The sequence below is a fragment of the Lagopus muta genome, chromosome Z (genome assembly GCF_023343835.1).
Source record: "Lagopus muta isolate bLagMut1 chromosome Z, bLagMut1 primary, whole genome shotgun sequence".
In the NCBI taxonomy this organism is placed as follows: domain Eukaryota; kingdom Metazoa; phylum Chordata; class Aves; order Galliformes; family Phasianidae; genus Lagopus; species Lagopus muta.
In genome coordinates this window covers 70,319,018-70,338,240 of record NC_064472.1, presented here as the reverse complement: position 1 = coordinate 70,338,240, position 19,223 = coordinate 70,319,018, and the positions used below count along the sequence as shown (strand labels likewise).

Below are 19,223 nucleotides of genomic sequence, written 5' to 3'. Positions count from 1 at the left end.
GGCTCCTCTAGAGCTCAGAAGAAAGCTCTGACTGTCCATCTGTTGCTTTAAGCAGAAACCACTTGGATTCTAAGGTATTTCTGAGGGATTAGCAATGCTAGCACCCAATGTGTATATTTCATCTGTGCCCAAATCCCCTGGGCCAGCTGCTGCTGATGAAGTGAAGCACTCCTTCTTCCCTCCTGCTGTGAACATGCCTACTCATTTCTGTCTGTTTCAGGACAAGACTCTGCCCTGTTTGTGCTGCAGCAGTTTCCAAACACCAATGACAGCCTTGACAGAGCTCTTTCAGCTCCCCTGTGCCAGCCTCCTGCTGCAGCAAAGATATCTGTTAACAAAAGTAATGCCACCAGCAGGGAGCAGGTGGTACATTGCAGTGAATCATGAAAGGTTGTAATAAGACAGAGGCAGAACACATGAGAGGCAGGGGAGGAAAAAATGAAAAAGAGCAGAGCAAAGCTGAAGGAAAGCCCTGTGGAAAGCACTTTTTCCTCCACTGCTTATACACATCACAGAGCGAAATGTTTTGCTGCTTTCCCAGCTCTGGGATCGGGTATGGCCCTGCCACGCTCTCACCCATTGTCCTCCCCACTGTTTGCTTAGAAGGAATTCAGGAGGGATTTGCTTTCTCTTGTTTCACAAGCCCCACGTTTCCACACTGCCCGAAGTGGATACGCACCAGCTGGCCGTGTCCATCATTGCTGCTGGGATGTGGAATTCCTGATTATACTTAGAGCTGCAGAGCCTGCTCCGTCATTAGCAGGGCAGCTCGACGTGCAGCAGTGGGACCGGGGCCGTGCTGGCCTGGCCCGATGCTGCCAGACACTGTCCGGACCAGAGATGAGAGATCTGCTGGTGGTGCCCCTGGGGCACGTCCTCACCCTTGCTGCCCTCAGCCTGGCCGAGACGCTTCAGAAAGGTTTGCTGGAAGGGCTCTGCTCCAATGGGGGGTTTCAGTAAGGGGAAGGCATTTCCACCAACAGTGGGGAGGACAGCTTGACTGGCATTACCAAAAATGTGTGAAAGTCTACTGGTTTTGGGCTTGTCTGTTGAGTAGTTGCTTGGTTGCTGTTGTGAGGGGTGGTGAGAATAGCTTGCGTCTAGGAGGAGGGGTAGCAGTGAGTCTGGCTGCAATGGGAAGAGGAAAGCTTTGGGTTCAGCCTGGGTGGGATGGATATGTCCTGTCACAAAGCTTGCTGCCGAGCACAGGGCCAGCACTGTTGTTTACCTGTGGGGATACACAGCTTAAAGACAGCCCTCTGAGATCTGCATAGCATGTGTACGTGGCTACAGATGTCCAACATGTCCACTACGTGAAGCAGAGAGTTACTGCCTTGACCTGCTCTCTTGCATACATGCATACATTCAGCCAATGCATGAACTGAAAAATTATCTATTCATTAAAGTCCCTTAGGTGCCAACATAAACACTTGTGTTCAGGATTTACCATCCAGTAAACTGGTGGACTTATTCCACAGTGGTAATCAGGAGGCATTCAGGGCTATGCAGCTTCAGGGTAAGCTTCAGGGTAAAAAAAAGCAAGGTAAACCTCAAAAAGGAGTCCAGGGGTTAGCAGATAGGCCAGCATTTCTGCTCTCACCCATTACAAATGGAAATCAGGTTGGCTTCAAAAGGGGGAAAAATACCTGCTTTTTATGAAAATTTTTGAAGTCAAAATGTCAACTTATTAATATGGCAGTAGTGTAAGTTGGTGAACCTCACTCTGTTTCAAAGTGATCATAGGATGGGATCAGGTGGGCAAGAGAATCAGTAAGGAGTGTGATTGCCTCCTAGCCTGGTGGCACAGTGCAGTGAGGAGATAGGCATCTGCTCTTAAAACATGGTGGGTAGCTGCATTACCCACATCCAAATGGCCCAGTAGCTTCTGGTGGGTTGGTGCAGCATGGGGTTTGGCTTTCCCATGGGCCCCGTGACTGCCGTTGGATCATTTTGCTATCTTGGGAAACTACAGCTGACATCCAGAAAAATGGTACCAGAGTGGCTTTGCAGATGTGCTGCTTAATTGATTTTCAGTGTTACCTAATCCCCTAGGGTTAACTAAAAATGTCAGAGAGCCCCCATGCATGCACATAATGCTATTTCTTTATACTGATAAATACATATTTTAATGCTTTATTTTTCTTCATTAAAATCTGCTCATTAAGGCATCATAAGTTTTGACTGCTTTCCTGAAAAGGTTAGAATGATGCTGATATCTAGGCTTTTTGGATGGCCTTTGTGAGGAGGCACCATCTCAACCATTTTGGGGCTCTCTCACCACACACTGACAAAATGGTGGTGTGCTCCACTGCTTCCTACATCCTGAAGATAGGCCATATGACTTCTAGGCTTGCGTCCCCTTTCCTCTGACCTCAGTGAAAGAAGTACTGCCTTCATCCTCCCTGCTGGCCATGCATTTGATTTTAGTATGGGAAATAAAAGAACAAACAAGAGAATTACACAGTGTTGTTGTCACGGTCGTTCCCTGAGGCTGTAGAATTTAGGAAGTTAGGTGTAAAAAATCCCCTCTCTGTTCTAACTGTAGTTGATGTATGGCCAGCTCGGACAACATTCTCCATGAAGATTCTATTGCAAGAGTTGTATCTTCGCTGTCAGGAGATGCCAGGTGGACAACATCACTAAGAATAATTGTGTCATATGTAAAATTAAGGAGAAACAGTGAAAGTACTTATCCGTTGCTAATTAATTTATTCACTACATAAAACAAATAGACTCACTTGGCTGAAAGAGCAGAACAGTCATGTACATACAGCAAATTTATCTTTATTATTTATCACGTTGCCATTTTCATTGTGGCAATGCAATTACAAAACTGGCTGCTTTGAATTTTTTTTACTGCAAACATTACGTTTCTAAGGGTTAAAAAAGCATCATCCCAGAGATCAAGGCATGTGGACAACAGCAGTAAAAATGTACAGTATAAAATTGGATAATAAAACTCTATTTCAGTGAGTCTTAATTCCATCAAAACCTCATAAACTCAGTCACGAAAGAACAGCATCTCCTTTGAGGCAGACAGGATAACCATCAGTAGAAGTCATTCTCCTAGGGCAGCTGCTAGTTGCAGGGAAGTTTAGGCTTTCTGAAAATTTTCCACTTGGTTTCACTGAGATGCAATTCATCTGGGGATGCCATGTGGATGATTACTTCTATTCAGTATGACCTAGAGTGACCCAATAAACGGAAACCTGATACACTTTGAAGTGGTGATCTCAAGAATAAATCTGATGCAGATGTGTTTTAATTAACATTTAATAATATAATGTTTAGCACCACCTTCACTGTATTTTTAAGTTTTTCTTTCTATGCAATAGGAAGCCATATAGTCCAGAAATGATACTGAGGCAAGTTTGTGCTAACGACGTTTATAAAGTGTCAGGGTACCTTTGTAAAACTGGTGGTGGAAGTCCATTCTTTCTTGCCTTACTTTCATTCCAACCGAAATCTAAGACATTCTAGTTTTTACGCTTATGTAAATTAAAAAAAGCACTAGGCTAAATGCTTTCTATTAATGCTTTCTATTATTATCAGTCTCTTATGCTGGAGTACCTTTTAGTTTCTTAGCAGGAGGCGAGAATTTGGTGGTGTTTTTTGGCTAAATCTCATTGTACTGAGGAGAGTTAGCAGACAAAGTATGGGAAGGGTTTTCCCATGAGAAAACAGTTTGCCATACACTGCTTCAGGAAGCAAGGAACAGGAAGATTGTTGCATTTGCTGAACATTTGCAAGGAAGTGTTTCAGGAACATGGCATGAAGCTTACTCACCTCAGCACAGCTGTCAATGAAATACAGCCCGGCAAATATTGGATGCGTGTTCCACACAGCCATTCAATTAAAGTCATTCATGTGCACTGGGGTGCAAAGGCTGCCATCAATTCACAAGGCATATCCCTTCAAACACTTCTTAGAGACTTTCACCAGGGTGAAGGAAAATGTTTCTCTTTAGAAATTTAGAAATGATTTGTGATCACAAGTCTGCGATAAAAGTGTCAGACACAGGCACTGCGTTTTTAACCCTAGTGCTACTTGGTTAGAATAGGTGAGAAAAAGAGAGGATGTGCATCAGTCACACCACAAGTCTGGAAGAGCTGATGGGCCTTTAAGAGCCTCATTTTGGTAAAAATTAGCCTTGTATAAGATTGATCTGACTAGTGCCCAGGAGAGAGAGCAGAGGGGAGAGTTTGTGATAGCAAAGAGTCACAGGGCAAATTACAGGGGCATGAATTCCTTGGCCGCGTCTCTCCAGCGAGCACTGGGAGGTTTTCATGCTTTCTCTCTCTCTGTGCAGCCCCCTTTATCAGCACTCCTCTGGAAACCGTGGATGCGCTGGTGGAGGATGTTGCCAAATTCGTGTGTGTGGTGGAGTCATACCCAGAGCCGGAGATCACATGGACACGCAACAGCATTCCCATCAGGTAGGGAGCCTCCTTAGACTGCCCAGGGCCAGGGCTCTCCTCCACAACAAAGGTGTGACATTGGAAGCATCAAAAGGGTCTGCGGTGAGGAACAGGAGTGTGGCTGTAATTATACTCCTTAAGGAGTGGTAGGAGCACTCCAGGGGCTGCCTGGATATGTGGTCAGCCACAACAAAAACAGAAATCTGCTATCAATACTCAGGACAGGGAGTCCAACCTCTTGCTGTGTTATGTGCTTTATTAAGTAATTCTGGGAAGCCATTTTCTTGGACATTGTCTTGTTTTCAGTCTGTCTTTATTGGTAATGGTAGTCTGTGGCCTTGAATTTTCTTTGAATCTCATTCTGTTACATTAGGACAATCTATCCTTTACAACTTCACATGTTGAGTTTGGAGATGGCTGGTTTCTGCTATGAATAATGCAAGGAATTTGCTCTCCAGTTACAAATATGCAATTCTCTTTCTGTGCCTCAGTTCACTCCTTGACAGAGGAGTATGATGTTGTGTATTTGAACAGAACTTCAGATCTGGCTGCCTAAACATCTACACTATGCTTAAAACCTTGCGAGGAGGGGGCTGCAACAAGCAATTCTTGTTCACTTCTGCACTTGATGTTAGATGAATTATTTGTGCTTTACTCTGTCATATATTAAAGATGAAGCATCAAGATGCCTCTGAAAATGCAATACTGAGACCATGTTATGAAAGTGACTACCATTATTATAACCCCATTGATCTGGACAGGCTCTTGCAAAGTAAACTCTATTCAGTCATCCAACTCTGAAATCACATCATATCTACTGGATATCTTCACATTGGTTTCTCTCTCTTGTTTGCTCTTAATGACTAATGGAAAGCTACAGAATGTTCTCTATATAGCACAGTTGGGATCTGCTCCTCATGAGTGATCTCCATGTTAAGCAGATAGTCTTCTTCAGTGTGGTTTCTGCTGCTAGGATTGGAGACTGAAGACACCTGTGATCTGCTGACTCAGAAGACTCAGACAAATCAACAGCAGGAAGAGTTCTTACTGCCAGGAAATCAATTTTAGAATGAGAAAAAATAGATATCTACATTTAAGCATGCTTGCCTTCAGAAATCACATTTACCACCTGCAGAAGAACCTGATCAAAACCCTCCTTCTAACTCTCTTGTCCTCTCCTAACTCTTACTGCCCTTAATGTGAGGTGAAGGTTTCATTTTCCACGGATGTTATTTCCAGATCAGGTCAACTTTCTCCTAAGTCCTTTCCCACTCATGACACCATGCTTGAGAGTCAAATCTGGCAGAGGAAGTCATTCACGTGGGACCATGGGAGATTACATGCTTTTTTTGTCATAAAGTCGTAAGAAAAATCACAGTTTTCTCTCAGTTTTCTCTTTCAGAAGATAAACACACCAATCCGTGCTGGTGTTCACAATTGGTGCTGGTGGATACAAAAGCTGGGACCAGTGGCAGGGAAATAGGCGAGCTGAAAATATCTGTTACTTTCCAAGAACGTGGATTAACGTATTTGCACAATAGAAATGGATCAGATCATGGGCTTCTTTTCTGAAGAAAAGTATATTTATGTGTGTGTGTAGCAGACTTCAAAGGGGCTAACTACAGCAAGCAATAAATATTGGTTGTTTTATTTACGAAATTTTCTTCTCTTGCCAAGGTCAAAGTACCATGAACAGACAGCTAAGCTAACCTCCAAAACAAAGCAGTATGTAAACATGCGGCTTCAATGGGAAAAGTGCCAAGACGGAGGCTACTGTCAGCATTAATCTTCTGGAAGATCCTCTGTGTGTTCCTTTTGGTGTCAAAAACCTGTGCAAGTAGAGTGGTGTGTTCTGAACTGAGCTGAACTTGTAACACCAGCAATGGCACAGACATTATGCAGTAGCTGCAGTACGTATTTCAGCAGCCCCCTCAGGCTTCAGGGATTTGTGGCAGACTGGGAGACAGTGCTCCGGTCAGATCCATTTTGCTACCACTTGTTGGAGTGAGTTGCACGGTAGTGTGAAAGTCAAAGAGGGAGAGAATTATGAAACGTTATGCAAATCATCCTTCAAAGTTTTACCATATCTTTCCAGCTTTGCAAGGAAAATCAGAGAGCAGCCCTCTTGCTTTCTCACTGTGTGTACTCCTCCCTGTCTCTCTAACGTGTACATGCATGCACAATATTCTCTTGTTTACAAGTCGTCTCTGCTCCACGGGCTTCTCTGCAAAATCCCATCCCTTTGTTGCTCTGACTTCATAGCTTTTCTGCATTTATCTGAGGTCTCCAGGTTAAATCCTGCTGTCATTAAACTATAGCTAACCTTTCATCCTCTAGTCTTTGAATGTTTCTTTTTTCCCCGATGTTTCTTTTCCAGCCACCCTCCCCCCCCAAAAAACAGGACCCAGCTGCATTAAGGCTACTGGTGCTCATGCCTGTCCTTGAAAGGACAGAATGGCAGATGCCAGCACCTGTTGGATGTAGCATTGCCACCATGCCAGTGGCCATCTATACGTAGTCTGGATGATCTGTAGTTGTACTAGATGATCTCAGTGGTCTTTTCCAACCCTATCAATTCTGTGATTAATAGTTCTTTGGTTTAGTGAGGCCTAAACTGAATCTTAAGTCCCATCTTGATGTTTTCAGTCCCTTTCCTTGTCTGCAGATGTTGAAAATAAGAAGTAGAACCAATTGACTTTCATGGTGCAGTCTCCAGGCTATATGCACATAGTCTCCTCACCACCTGCGCTCTGCTCCACAGGCTGTTTGACACCCGGTACAGCATACAGAGGAACGGGCAGCTCCTGACCATCCTGAGCGTGGAGGACAGTGATGACGGGGTGTACTGCTGCACGGCGGACAATGGGGTTGGTGCAGCTGCCCAGAGCTGCGGGGCTCTGCAAGTCAAAATGCGTAAGTGGGAAAGCAGAGGAGCTCTCAGCCCCACAGTTGCCCTCAGGTTGGAGCCAGCACGTGGTGATGCTTCTCTGCTGGCTCGGTGATACACCATGGAAGGAAACTTAGTTCCCCCAAAATGGTGAGCGGGGGATTCTTCTTCCTGCCAGCGAGTGCAGACTAAGTTATGTTTTGCCTTTGGGCAAAAAGAGTTCAAATTTTCCGCACATTACCTTTAATGGAGTTTGAATAATTTAATTTTTTTTTTATTATTTTTAAAAATTTTTCTTTAAGAATCCTTCATCATTTTTACTGACATGGTCACAAATCTTTCATGGAGGGCCATTAATTGTGGTTACATGCCCTTCTTGCTGAGCTACAGACAAGGCTGAATCACTTAAAAACAATTCACTCCAGATCTGAACTTTCACACAAGGCATTGTTTATGCAAAAAAAATAATGTCAAAACCTGGAATGCAAACATTCTTCAATATTGGAAATGCTCTTATCTGGATCTGGACTTCAGCCTAGGTCCTACTTCAAATGGCTGTCAAACCCCACTCATGAAAACAAAGGATGCATGCAAGGTAGCTGTTTTTGTGTCCAAAAACTGCAACTTTGATTGCTGCACTAAGGAAGGGTTTTACTTTCCAAAGCAGCTCACACCCTACCAAGGATCTATCTTTCGGCTACAGCAACGCAAAGAGAAAGCAGCAGGGGATTTTGTTGGATGACTCTGAACTTGTCCTGTTCTTTTATCTCTTACCTTCAGTTCAAGTTTTGCTTTTTCAAATTTTAGGACCCAAAATAACCCGACCGCCTGTAAATGTGGAAATCATAGAAGGTTTAAAGGCCGTTCTTCCATGCACTACAATGGGGAATCCAAAACCTTCTGTTTCATGGATCAAAGGAGAAACAGTGGTAAAGGTGAACAGAGAATGAAATTTTGCTATTGCTATTAGCTATTGCTATTTGCTGAAGTTACTGTGACTAAATATTAACATCACTTACAGCTCTTCCAAGTTCTTTCTAGGAGGAAATCGTTTAGAAAAACCTTGGCTGATCTTATAGATGCTTACACTCACAATAATTTCTGTTTGTTGAAGTTTTACATTTCATTTATTACTACTAAGCATGGCTAAATGCTACAAATTACACTTGTCAGTGTTTCATAAATAGCACTCAGGTGAACCACTTGGCTAATACTGAGGGCCCTTTTGAAGCTGTAATTCACTGATCTGCAGAAATAAAGATGGATTAGTGTGTTGTGACAGTGCTGAACAGGAAGGTCTGAGCTCAGATTCTTTAGTTACAGGGCAGCAGAAATCAGTTTTATGCATGTAAGCCCAAGTTTTGCAAGAGGACGTTTGGTGCTGCTTGTATGCAGGGTGTACACAAAGTTCTCACCTTAGGCCCTCCTTTCTCTGGCAGGAGAATGCACGCATTGCTGTTCTTGATTCAGGGAATTTGAGGATCCACAATGTTCAGAGAGAAGATGCAGGACAGTATCGATGTGTAGCCAGAAACAGCCTGGGCAGTGCCTATTCAAAACCTGCAACAGTGGTTGTGGAAGGTGAGTAACCCTTGCGTCGGGGTCCAGCTCTATCTGCTGACCTGATGGGACTACAGAGCTAAGTTGGGTTAACCTGAAGTATCAGTTTGATATTGACAAAAATATCCTAGGGTGGCCAAAGAGGCAGGGGAAGGGAAAGGAAGGGAAATGAGGGTAAGAAACAGGATTTTTGACCTCACTAATGCTCAGTGCTTTTTCATGGGGAAGGGGTCATTGTCCACAGCTGCTGTGGGTCTGGTGGAAATTGGTCTGAATAGGAACTGATTCTCCCTTCTGACTGACATGTTCCAAGAAATCAGCTTGTTTCTTGTTTGGAAGGTGCCGCCAGCACACTGTTTGACTTGTGGAGATGGACAAGTAGGAAGCTTATGGCTTTGGAAAACTGCTGTAAAGAGACTGGTTGGAGACAGCTGCAGCACATTATTTTGCAGCATTATGTGTACATCCTTCCCTTTTCCCTTTGATTTCTCGTCTGAGTTGGTTGATTCTTCAGCTAAACAAAGATGTTTTCTTTGAGGACTTGCACATTTTGTGCCCACTAAACCCAATACCAATTTGATTTTTCAGTTTCTGGTCTTTATGTGTTCTGTCCTTCTTTTATTTACAGAAGGTGTTTGCTTTCTGGTATAAATCATATTCAGTTTCCCAGTGCTGAGAACAGTGGGCTGCAGGGGCACTCAAATGTAGGCAATGAAGCACTCAGTGTTCCTGGATCCTAAAGGAGAGTCCGGGTTAAGCAAGGTTTTGCAAAGCCAGAAGAGGGATGGATGACACAGCAGAAGAGCTTACATTTGTTTTGTACTCAGAACTGAACAATGTGTACAGCAAAATGTAGAGAAGGGCATCTGTCCAATTCTCAAAAGATTGTAGAGGTTACATTTAGTCTATTAGAGGTTATTCAGGGTACAGTCATGTTTCTAAAAGAACCATTGACTGTCTCCTGGAAGGAGGTCAGATGTATTAGATTCAGCTACAAATCACTGTAGGATTGCTGTTTTCTTAAAAAATGCAATCATTTTCTTTCTTCCTTTTTTTTTGTTTTTTAAATAATATTTACATGTGCAGACTGAAGGATGTTAGAAATTCCTTAAATAGCTTGAAAATAGAAAGGCAGCTATTTCTAATCTAGATTCAGAGCTGTGCAGCTCCTGATGAGGCAAGGTGAACTATGTGGCTGAACAGTCTGGGTCTGGGTTCTGCTTTGTCCCTGATGCTGATGGAGCAGCTCAAGGCTCACCAAGAATTGACTGAGGCAGACGCTCAGTGCAGTGCTTGGAGATTGCCCTGGTCCATGCAAACAGCCTCAGTCACTGGGGTCTTATTTCTCAGGCCTACCGGAGCATTTGGGAACCTAAAAATGGTCTAGAACTGCGCCAACATCTGGGCCGTTAAGGCTGATACCTTCCTTTGTCCCTGTCTCCAGAATTATACAGCTAATGTTAATTCAGGGAATAGCAAATTTATCTACAAATACACTGCTTGCAAAGGAGAGTCTGTGTATGCTCTTTTTAAAAGCAGAAAGATTAGCTCTTAATTAATCAGTGGGAGCTCAGTGCTCCTGCACAACCTATCCCTTCATGTTCCCTGCATGTGTTCTGTGAACAAAGCAATGTTGTTCTCTAGGCTCGCCTTGGTTTTTCTGGTAGGGCACCCGTATAATAGACCTTGTTTCAGGCTGCCACCCAAACTAGTCTGGTGAATGTTTGTTTTACTTTTTTGGCTCCCAAAATCCAAAGGTAATAATCCTGACTGCAGCTTGCTGTGTACACAGATCACTTCCCCTCCCAGTATTTTAGATCAGCTCTCATGAATATTTACAGATACATACAGATGTGTGCATGTAGCTGTATATGCATGCATGTTCGTGCTTCTATAGCCTAGCTCACTCAAGTTATTGTTATTTTTAGTGTTCCTACCCCCTCAATGCTAACAAGTTAAGATAGATCCAAGTCAGTAATAATCTAAAGTGAGAAAACTGCACTTTAGACTGCCTTCTCTAAGCATTAATTTGAGCTCTGTGTTCAGAAAATTCATGCAAACATGCTGTTTGCTGCTTTTCTGCAATAATACAACAATATTTTTCCTTAAAACTTGGTGCTACCACTTGCTGAAGTTACTATCAAGCATAGTGTGGCTTAATAAAATGAAATGACTAGGTATGGCCATGAATATTTAATCCTGAAGCAGATGTTCATTCAAAGGGCAGTGCAAATATTTATGCCTAGCTAAATTGAGATCAGGCGGGTCCTGATTTCTGAATGAGGTTTCTAATTTTCTGTCTGATTTTAATGGCTTTGATGCTGGTCCTGCAATTAGTTCAAAGCATGGAGGCATCCAGCTTTTGCAGGATTGCATGCAGACATGCTCCTTTACATAGGTACCTCAAAAAAAAAAAAAAAAAGGCTGCTATTTTCATTTGCTGCAAAATGTTACGAACTTGTGAACTCTAATCAGTTAATGAACCTTGATACACAGAATTGGGTCAGGATTTTAATCAAAAGGGTTGAAAAAGCCTGTCCATCCAGACTATGCCTTTTTCCTCCTTTGCTCCAAGTTCAAGGCAAACCCATGTTTGTATAAGTGATGGTGGATGGCTGGATATTACATAGAATTTCTTTTCCAAAAGAGTATTTGGGCACTGGAGCAGGCTGCCCATGGAGGTACTGGAATCACTGTCTCTGGAGTGTTCAAGAAATTTGTGGATGTGGTACTAAAGGATATGGTTAGTGGGCATGGTGAGGATGGGATCGGGTTGGACTTGATGGTCTTAGTGGTCTTTTCCAATCTTAATGATTCCATGATTCTGTGAAATATTTTGTCCCCTTAGAAAAGCATAATCCACTAGGGACAGAAACATGATCACCATGGAGCTGGCTGCTGACAGCAGGGAGCAGGCAGGAGAGGGAGAACGGGGAAGCCTTCTGCTCTGCAAAGACGAAGAATTGAACAGTGGCCCCTTTGCCAGCCCTGTTAAATTTAGCAAGTGAGGATCGCTTCCAGTTACTCATATATATTCAGTTGTGGCTACAGGAAGGTACTTGTCCACTGAGACAAAGGAACAATGTTACCATCTTTTCTGCTTGTCAGGAAATGTGGTTTAAATTTCCTGGTGATAGCTGAACAGTAGTTTTGTATTCATTTTCTATCTTAATAATTTTGCTAACTAGCAGTTTAACCACTACATGGTCAATTTTGAATATTCTGCTAACCCTAAAAGAGAAGAGTGTTTATGTACACTGTGAAGTAGTAGCTTGCCAAGGCGTTAGTCAGCATCTATACAAATTTCCTACTGATTGTTATAACAATGCACAAAGTGAATCTGTGGCTCAAAGACTCCGGGATGAATGCTAGATTCAGGGCTTTGGGAGAAGTTTTCACTTGCTTATGTGATTTGTAGTTCCTGCATATATTCAGAGGGTAAACCTTATTGACAAGATGTTGGCTAAGGAGTTGCACCTGGTTTTACCTGAAGATCACTGCTTTGGAAATAAATAGGAGAAGGGCTATTGTCTTCAGTAACACAGAGAGGTGCCTTGAAGTGCAGATATTCCCAGTGGTGGCAATGGAAACTGCAGGCCAGGTACGAGCTCTTGGGCTGTGCCAAGAATGTACTTCTTGGCCCCCCATCTGCACATCTGAAATCTGTGGGGTTTGCACGCTAGGCAGTATTAGTGAGTTGTCCAAGGCTTTTCCCTTCATGCAGTACACAGCTCTTTGTGTAACACAAACTGCAGAACAGGAGGAATATTCAGTTTTCATTGGTATTTGTTGTAGCACTGACCCAGCCCATTAATAGGACCAATCCAACAAAGGCTGTACGTAGGCTGATCAGGCTCAGCTTCTGGGTTTACTGCCCTTGGCAGTCCCCATGGCTTGACATGTGTAACAATGACATTCTCCATACTCTTTATGTATAAATTGTATGACATTTAAAGGATAAATGTGAAGCTACAAACCCTTGCCTAGTAAGAGGAGTGAGAATATTTACACTTTGGGCACACTTGTTGTTCTTTGAGAGCTCTGAGAGACTGAGAGAGAAGATGTCCTGTTGCCCTTTCTTTTTTTCCTTCTCTTTTAACATGGAAAAAATTCCTCAGAATGGTTTTTCTTTACCTTCTTGCTGTCTTTTTCAGATGTGATTCTTATAACCAATATACAAAGTATACCAAATTTCTGAATCAAGTAAGAAGCTCGTATTGCAAATCAGCAGTAAAACAATTTATCTCCTGGTGACTTCAGGTCTCATCACCTGATCTGGGCTTTGTGTTTTGGCAGAGCTTTTATTTCTGTTTTGCAGAATGCTTCCTGCTCCCCTTGGGAGAAGCAAAGTGCCACCTCATGAATAGGCAGAGTGAACTTCTGTCCCATACAGTCTCCATTCTTCAAAACAAAAAGGTCTCAGAAAAAAAAATTGAAAACTGGCCACAAATTATGTAGAGCTTAGAAGCAACAGATGTTTATAAAAGAGGTGTGAAAGTGAAAACCATATGCTTCCGAAACAGTATAATTTATTTCTATAGCACCAACTGCAGAAAAACCATTTTCTGTAAATGAATGGTGTAACTGCTGTTAACATGTACAAAGGGTTGAGGTAAATCATTTACTAACAGAATTCAAGGTCAAATCCCTTCAGAGATGTTCCCTTCCACTTCAACAGCAGCATGTGTAGGTTCTGTGCTGTAGGAAGATGATGTTTGTTGTTCAATGTGTTTTTTAGCTTTAAAAAAAAAGATTTTCTTCTCCTGAAGGTGAGCAACATTCACCTTGTGTCTAAGCATTGCACCCAGTTACTGAAACTCCCACCATTCCCAGTTTGCCCAGTAACACATTTTTAGCTTAATATCCCAAATAACAAAGAAAAAGGTGATAAGTAAGGTGTAATTTAAATAAAGGTGTAAATTAAACAGAAAGAATATGTGGATGGACGACTGTGTATTCAGTTAGATGCACCTCCATTTTGTGATTTACATGAAGCTGAACTTGATCTCCAGCCTGTGGCAACAGAGAGTTGTAGAATTCAGGATTTTTGGAGCATATTGTGTGATAAGCTTTGGTTTTGAAGTCATCACTGTACAAGGGCAAGTTTGGAAATCAGCAATCGTAAATCCACTGGGAAAGAAAGAAACAAACAAAAGAATTAGCTAGGACAAGTGCTGGAAGATGCAGTGCTCTCATCAAGATGCTGACAGGATCCTCCAGGGATTTCATAACGTGTTTGGGTCAAATCTTCCTTGCAGTTTCCTGTTGGCTACACACAGGTATTGATTGCGAGCTGCTGATCCTTTATCCAGACAGTTTGGTTCATCCTTCTCTTGAAATGCTCCTACTTGGCTTCTTCCTCTGCCACACTATGTGGACGGCACAGAAATGAAACGAATCATAACAAGAGTAGAGACAATGCTCCTCATGCTACTCTGACTGAGATGTTTGTTTTTGCGTTCCAGTCCTGGTAGATAGAAGTCTTTTCTTGCCCGCAGTTTATTACTAGCTTATTACCGCTTATTACTAGCTACTAAAATAATACTCTGCCACAGGCCACAAAAATGTTCCCCTATAAGCCACTTGTGAGAACTGCCTCAGTCTCAAAAATAGGAAAATCTTCCTTGGAGAATCATCCTTCAAAGAATAGGATCTACCAGTGTATGAGTAGATTCAGTCCAGATGTTTAACATTCTTAGATTGTTCTGTACAATTGGAGACAGCAGGCTAGAGGACATCAGAAAACAGTGCCTTAGCTGTTTGATTAGCTACTACTGGCTAATGACAGTAAGCACTATCTGTTTTAAGAGCCTCTTCTGATGATCATTATGGTCCTTTTCCACCCATGCCATTGGGTTTTCTATTTCTATTTCTATTGAGATTCTATGATTCTGAAGCCTTGGGACAAATCTGTATCACAGATAAATCAGAAGAAAGTCACACCATAATCGCAAGAAAGAAACGATGCATTTTAGTGTATCTGTCAATTTAGATGGACCATGTTTCAGAGAAAAGTTTGATTTCAAATGAAACCTGCCTCCAAATGTACCATCCAGTAAGTGCTCTACATTTAGATGTTGACGCTTCTTTGCATAGAAAGGGAGGTACCAAGGGATCACACTGATAATCAGCACTGTTATCCTGACTCTTGTGGCCATGCCTACAGGTTGGCTATTGCCATGAAATCTGACTTTTTGTCTATGCAGTCTCCCAGGGTAGAGCATTTTGAGCAAGATGGAAATGGATCCATGGCCAAGAAGCATACTGACAGCATAAGCCTGCTTTTTCGCACTTAAGCATCAGCCTCAGTTTCCATGGGGAAGCTTAGATACCAACAGTGAGCATTATTTGGACATTCCAAGGAGAATAATTCCTGCCTCCTGGCAGTGGGGCAGCTGCATGAGCCTGCAGGCAGTGTCCTATGGCAATAAGCAGAGTACACTGAAGGTTGCTGTGAAAAATTGCATAGGGTGTGGGGGCAGAGAGCACTAAAGGGAAGGAAAACAGAGCTGAGCTTGCCTGTAATTACACAGTGTAATTGACTGTTCTCAGCAGGGTGGCAATGGGCAGAACTGAAATTCCAGAATATCTCATTAAATCTCCTCCTGCCTACTGAAGTAACCATCGTCATCCTGAGGTTATCAGATGGTGCAGATATGTGTATAGCCCTAATTACAGGGCAATGGGGCAGGCCACAGGAGAAAGAAAACAGTCTCAGACCTCCTGGGGAGCAATGCACAGGCATTCAGTGTGTCATGCAGCAGTGTGGTATGGGCACAAGGTGCCTCTCTGTGCCTTCAAGTGCCTCCCAGTTCCTCCCTGTGCCTCTAGCTGATGACTTCCTGTGCTGATGAAATGGAAGACAGGCACCTAGAAGCACAAGGCTCCTAGCAGCAATTCTTCTTTAATGGACTTTTGAGCTTGCTTCTTCTTTCTGAAAAAAAAAAAACCCTCTCTCTTCCAACAAGGAGCTTGGAAAGGCACATGAAACATATGAATTTCTCATGTAATCGCAAGAATTGTCATTCTCTACCCTATGTTTGGTAGCTGGGAAGCATGTCTTTTGTGTGCAACAATGAAGGGAGTAAAGGACAGAGAATATCTGTAGCTGTGAGGCTAAGGGAGCCAGAGCAAGCTGAGATGGCTGTCCCAAGTGACTGCCTTTTCAATACGAGAAACTGATATACGTCTGAACATATAGAAAGTTAGGTTTTCCAAGCAGTAAAGAGATTTTATACAATCTCTTTGAATGTGCACTTTTGGTATGGTACATTTGGGCCAATATCCTTTTTTCTCAAGGCTGTTCCCCCAGGTCATCTCCCAGTGACTTCTCCCACCTTTCTTATTCATGGAGCCTTGTGGGAGATGATTTTTTTTTTACCACTTGCAACTACTCTCCCAAATGGTAAGGTGCTAGATCTTGTCCTAGCGGTAGCACCAGTTCTGTTGTCACACAATATTTCTAGGATGCCTACCCAATGAAAGTGCCTGCGTTGTGCCGCTGCATAAGACCAGTCCTTGCACAGCTCCAAAACTGAAAAGGAAATCTCATATTAGAAGTTGAGAATAAGGTCATGAGATTAACTTACATTATGATGGGCTGACAGAGTTTTCAGAACTGAAAACCAAGCAATCAGAAGAAGGAATGATCATGGATATCATAGATACTGTGACTGGGAAACACCATTTGCAATTACCCATGTGCAAGAAGAACCAGTTGCCACTGCAGGCAGCACTTTGAAACAGACAAAAGGAAGTACTGCACATCTATAAGGCTAGCACTGACATGAAAAGAATTTCCTTATTCATTTCCTTGGGAAGTAATTTGAACGTGTTATCCTCACTTGTCCTTGAATCTGGTGTTTGCTCTGTATATAGAAATGGACAGTCATACAGAACAGGTTTTATATAGTTACACAGGATATAAGCTATCTATTTACATTTTACTCCTGATTATTATAGCCTTGCATATTTGCAGGATCTGCTTTAGGATTCCATCTACAAGCCATGCAAAGCCTTTCACAGATGAGAAGTTCCTGTGCTGACCTGTGCATTTAGCTTTCAGGGAGGCCTTCTGCTGAAGCAGATTTTCCTGCTATCCATTAATCTTGGAGCTCACCCTAGAATAAGGCTACCTTGGAAGGCTATTTCCTGGATAAGAAAAACTTGCTTTGATATTAGACACCAGAGCTGAGAATCTGAAGGCATATGCTTCAGGATGAAGATGATGTGATTTCTTCCACCTCCCTCCCGTGCAAACCTTGGACTGTCCTGGCTGTCATCTCACAGGGTTGTTGTACAGCCTCAGGACCCCGGTTGTAAATATATATTGCTGTGCTGTGCATTTCTAGACAGAGGGTCTCAGACCTAATGAAAGTCCCAAACCTCTCAAATCATGTATCAGGAGGCAGAAGGGCTTTGGAGATTGTGAGATTCATAGAAAGTGCTGAGAATTCAAATCTGGTTCTCCTTGCAGATTAGCATGATAATCAGCAGAGGGGCAGCGGTACCAAGGGGACAGGCTGATGAAGCAACACTTGCCTATGGCCCTGTGCAAACCGCGTCTGGGGCCAATGCTTAGTAGCCCTGTTCTTTTACAAATAATACGTAGTTTATGTACGCTCTTCACTCTCTACAACATTTTATCTTTTTTTTTTTTTTTTTTTTTTTCTCTTTTGGATAACTTATATGTCCATTGTTCTCTGGCAATAAGCATGTTTGGATGAGGATTAAATAGAAATAGGTAAAAATTTGATAGAGATAAGTGGAAGTGTCTCATACTAACTTTGCCTGTGGCAATTTACTCCTCTTTGTGATTACTTGCTAGGCTTGTCAAAAGTTAAATTTGCAGTTTTGATGAGAGTTACTCAAAGATCAAAGTAAGACTGACCTCACAGTTATCTCAGGGTTTAATCATTGCCCAATAAACTTCGGGAGGGTCTGGAAGGGTGTGAGCAACAGCCAAGGTACATCATGAGCTGTTCCTGTATGGAGGTATGCATTGAGCTGTGCACAGAACCTGCCTTTGATCTGCTGGTAGTGCTTGCTAAAGAATCTGTTCTCTGAGCTCTGATCCAGGCCCACCATGCCAACTGCCAGGTCTGTGCCAGGCTTGTTCAGCCTGGGTCTCAATGTGCTGCTAGCTGTGCATACATACTCGTCACTGAGCCAGATGTGTGGTGGATTTTGAGGGTTGGTATTCAGAAACTATTGGGATTTTACAGGGATTCATTTGAAATGTCAGAAAATACAAGTGCTTCAGCTTTCTGTGTATTTATGAATGTATTTTCAGAACTCCGCTCATCTCTCACTGATGGGACAGAAACCACAGCCCCTCTGCTTAGTACTTCTTCTTGGCTGCCTGGTTTAGGTTTGTCAAGATGAATGAATGGATGTGAAAGGAATAAATCTGGATGGGGATTTGCATGGCTGGACTTCTTATTGGCAAAGCCTGCAAACACACTGGCAGAAGTTTATGGTCCTTCAGAGCATATAGGTGGCAAGCATAAATGATTTCATGCAGATTTGCAAGTGAAGTCCCAGCCTGGAGAACAGCTCTGTTGAGAAGGAGTCATATAAATCTGTCATGCTTCAGGTACCAAAGAGCTACCAAAACACTGTGAAACATGAATTAAGAAATGCTTACAGGCTAGTTACTGACTGCCTATACATGACTACTGCAGAGAGCAAAGGCTTTGGCAAGGTGTTTCTATTGGGGGAAGTTCCTGAGGCAATGTGTACTGTGCCAGTTCTTCCAGCAGCACAGAGCACCACTTCCCAACACACAGAGGTGACCTTCACTCACTGCACTGTGCAAGTTAGCAGGTAAAAACATCCAGCATGTAACTGTAATATTGATCCAAAGGCTACTTTTTATGATAAAAGCAGAACTACCTGGGAAGCGGGGAAGGCTGGGATATCAGATCCTGCAGCACGGAGAAGGTCTTGCTCATGTGTTCAGCCAGGCTGAGACGGGGAGGGAGCCAGCACCCACTGGTGCTTTGTGGTTTCTGACAGAGCTGAGTTCTCTGTGGCCCTGTCTCAGTTTGGACTATCAGGCATGCTTTACAGTATACCAGCACCAGCAGCAAGCTCCTGAAGAGTGAACTTGTGTCCACATTCACCAGCTGGCTGAATTCACATGCACTGGCAAGCACTGGCTGCGTTCTTTTGGAAGCCAAGGCTCAACCAACACCAGTGGAGGTGTGAAGAGAGCTGCACCACATACCCATGCTTGACAGGGTTTAATGCAGCAGAGCAAGCAATAGGACTTGCAAAACTCACCCACTACGGGTGTCCTGACATGATGGGGCTGAAGCTGATGGTTTCTGTGGGTTGCTGGGCTCTGAGCATGGCTT

General features: G+C 42.9%; 1 protein-coding gene across 3 annotated transcripts in view; it reads left to right on the top strand.

Moving 5' to 3' along the window:
* The first annotated feature begins 840 nt into the window (after nucleotides 1-840).
* MUSK (muscle associated receptor tyrosine kinase) overlaps nucleotides 841-19,223 on the top strand; it is a 45,155-nt gene continuing 26,772 nt past the window's right edge. For all 3 annotated transcript variants that reach the window (XM_048932452.1, XM_048932454.1, XM_048932451.1), the window contains exons 1-5: nucleotides 841-919; nucleotides 4,310-4,436; nucleotides 7,180-7,331; nucleotides 8,113-8,240; nucleotides 8,745-8,886. In XM_048932452.1, coding sequence (XP_048788409.1) covers nucleotides 841-919; nucleotides 4,310-4,436; nucleotides 7,180-7,331; nucleotides 8,113-8,240; nucleotides 8,745-8,886 — 628 coding nt within the window. The remainder of the gene's footprint in view (nucleotides 920-4,309; nucleotides 4,437-7,179; nucleotides 7,332-8,112; nucleotides 8,241-8,744; nucleotides 8,887-19,223) is intronic.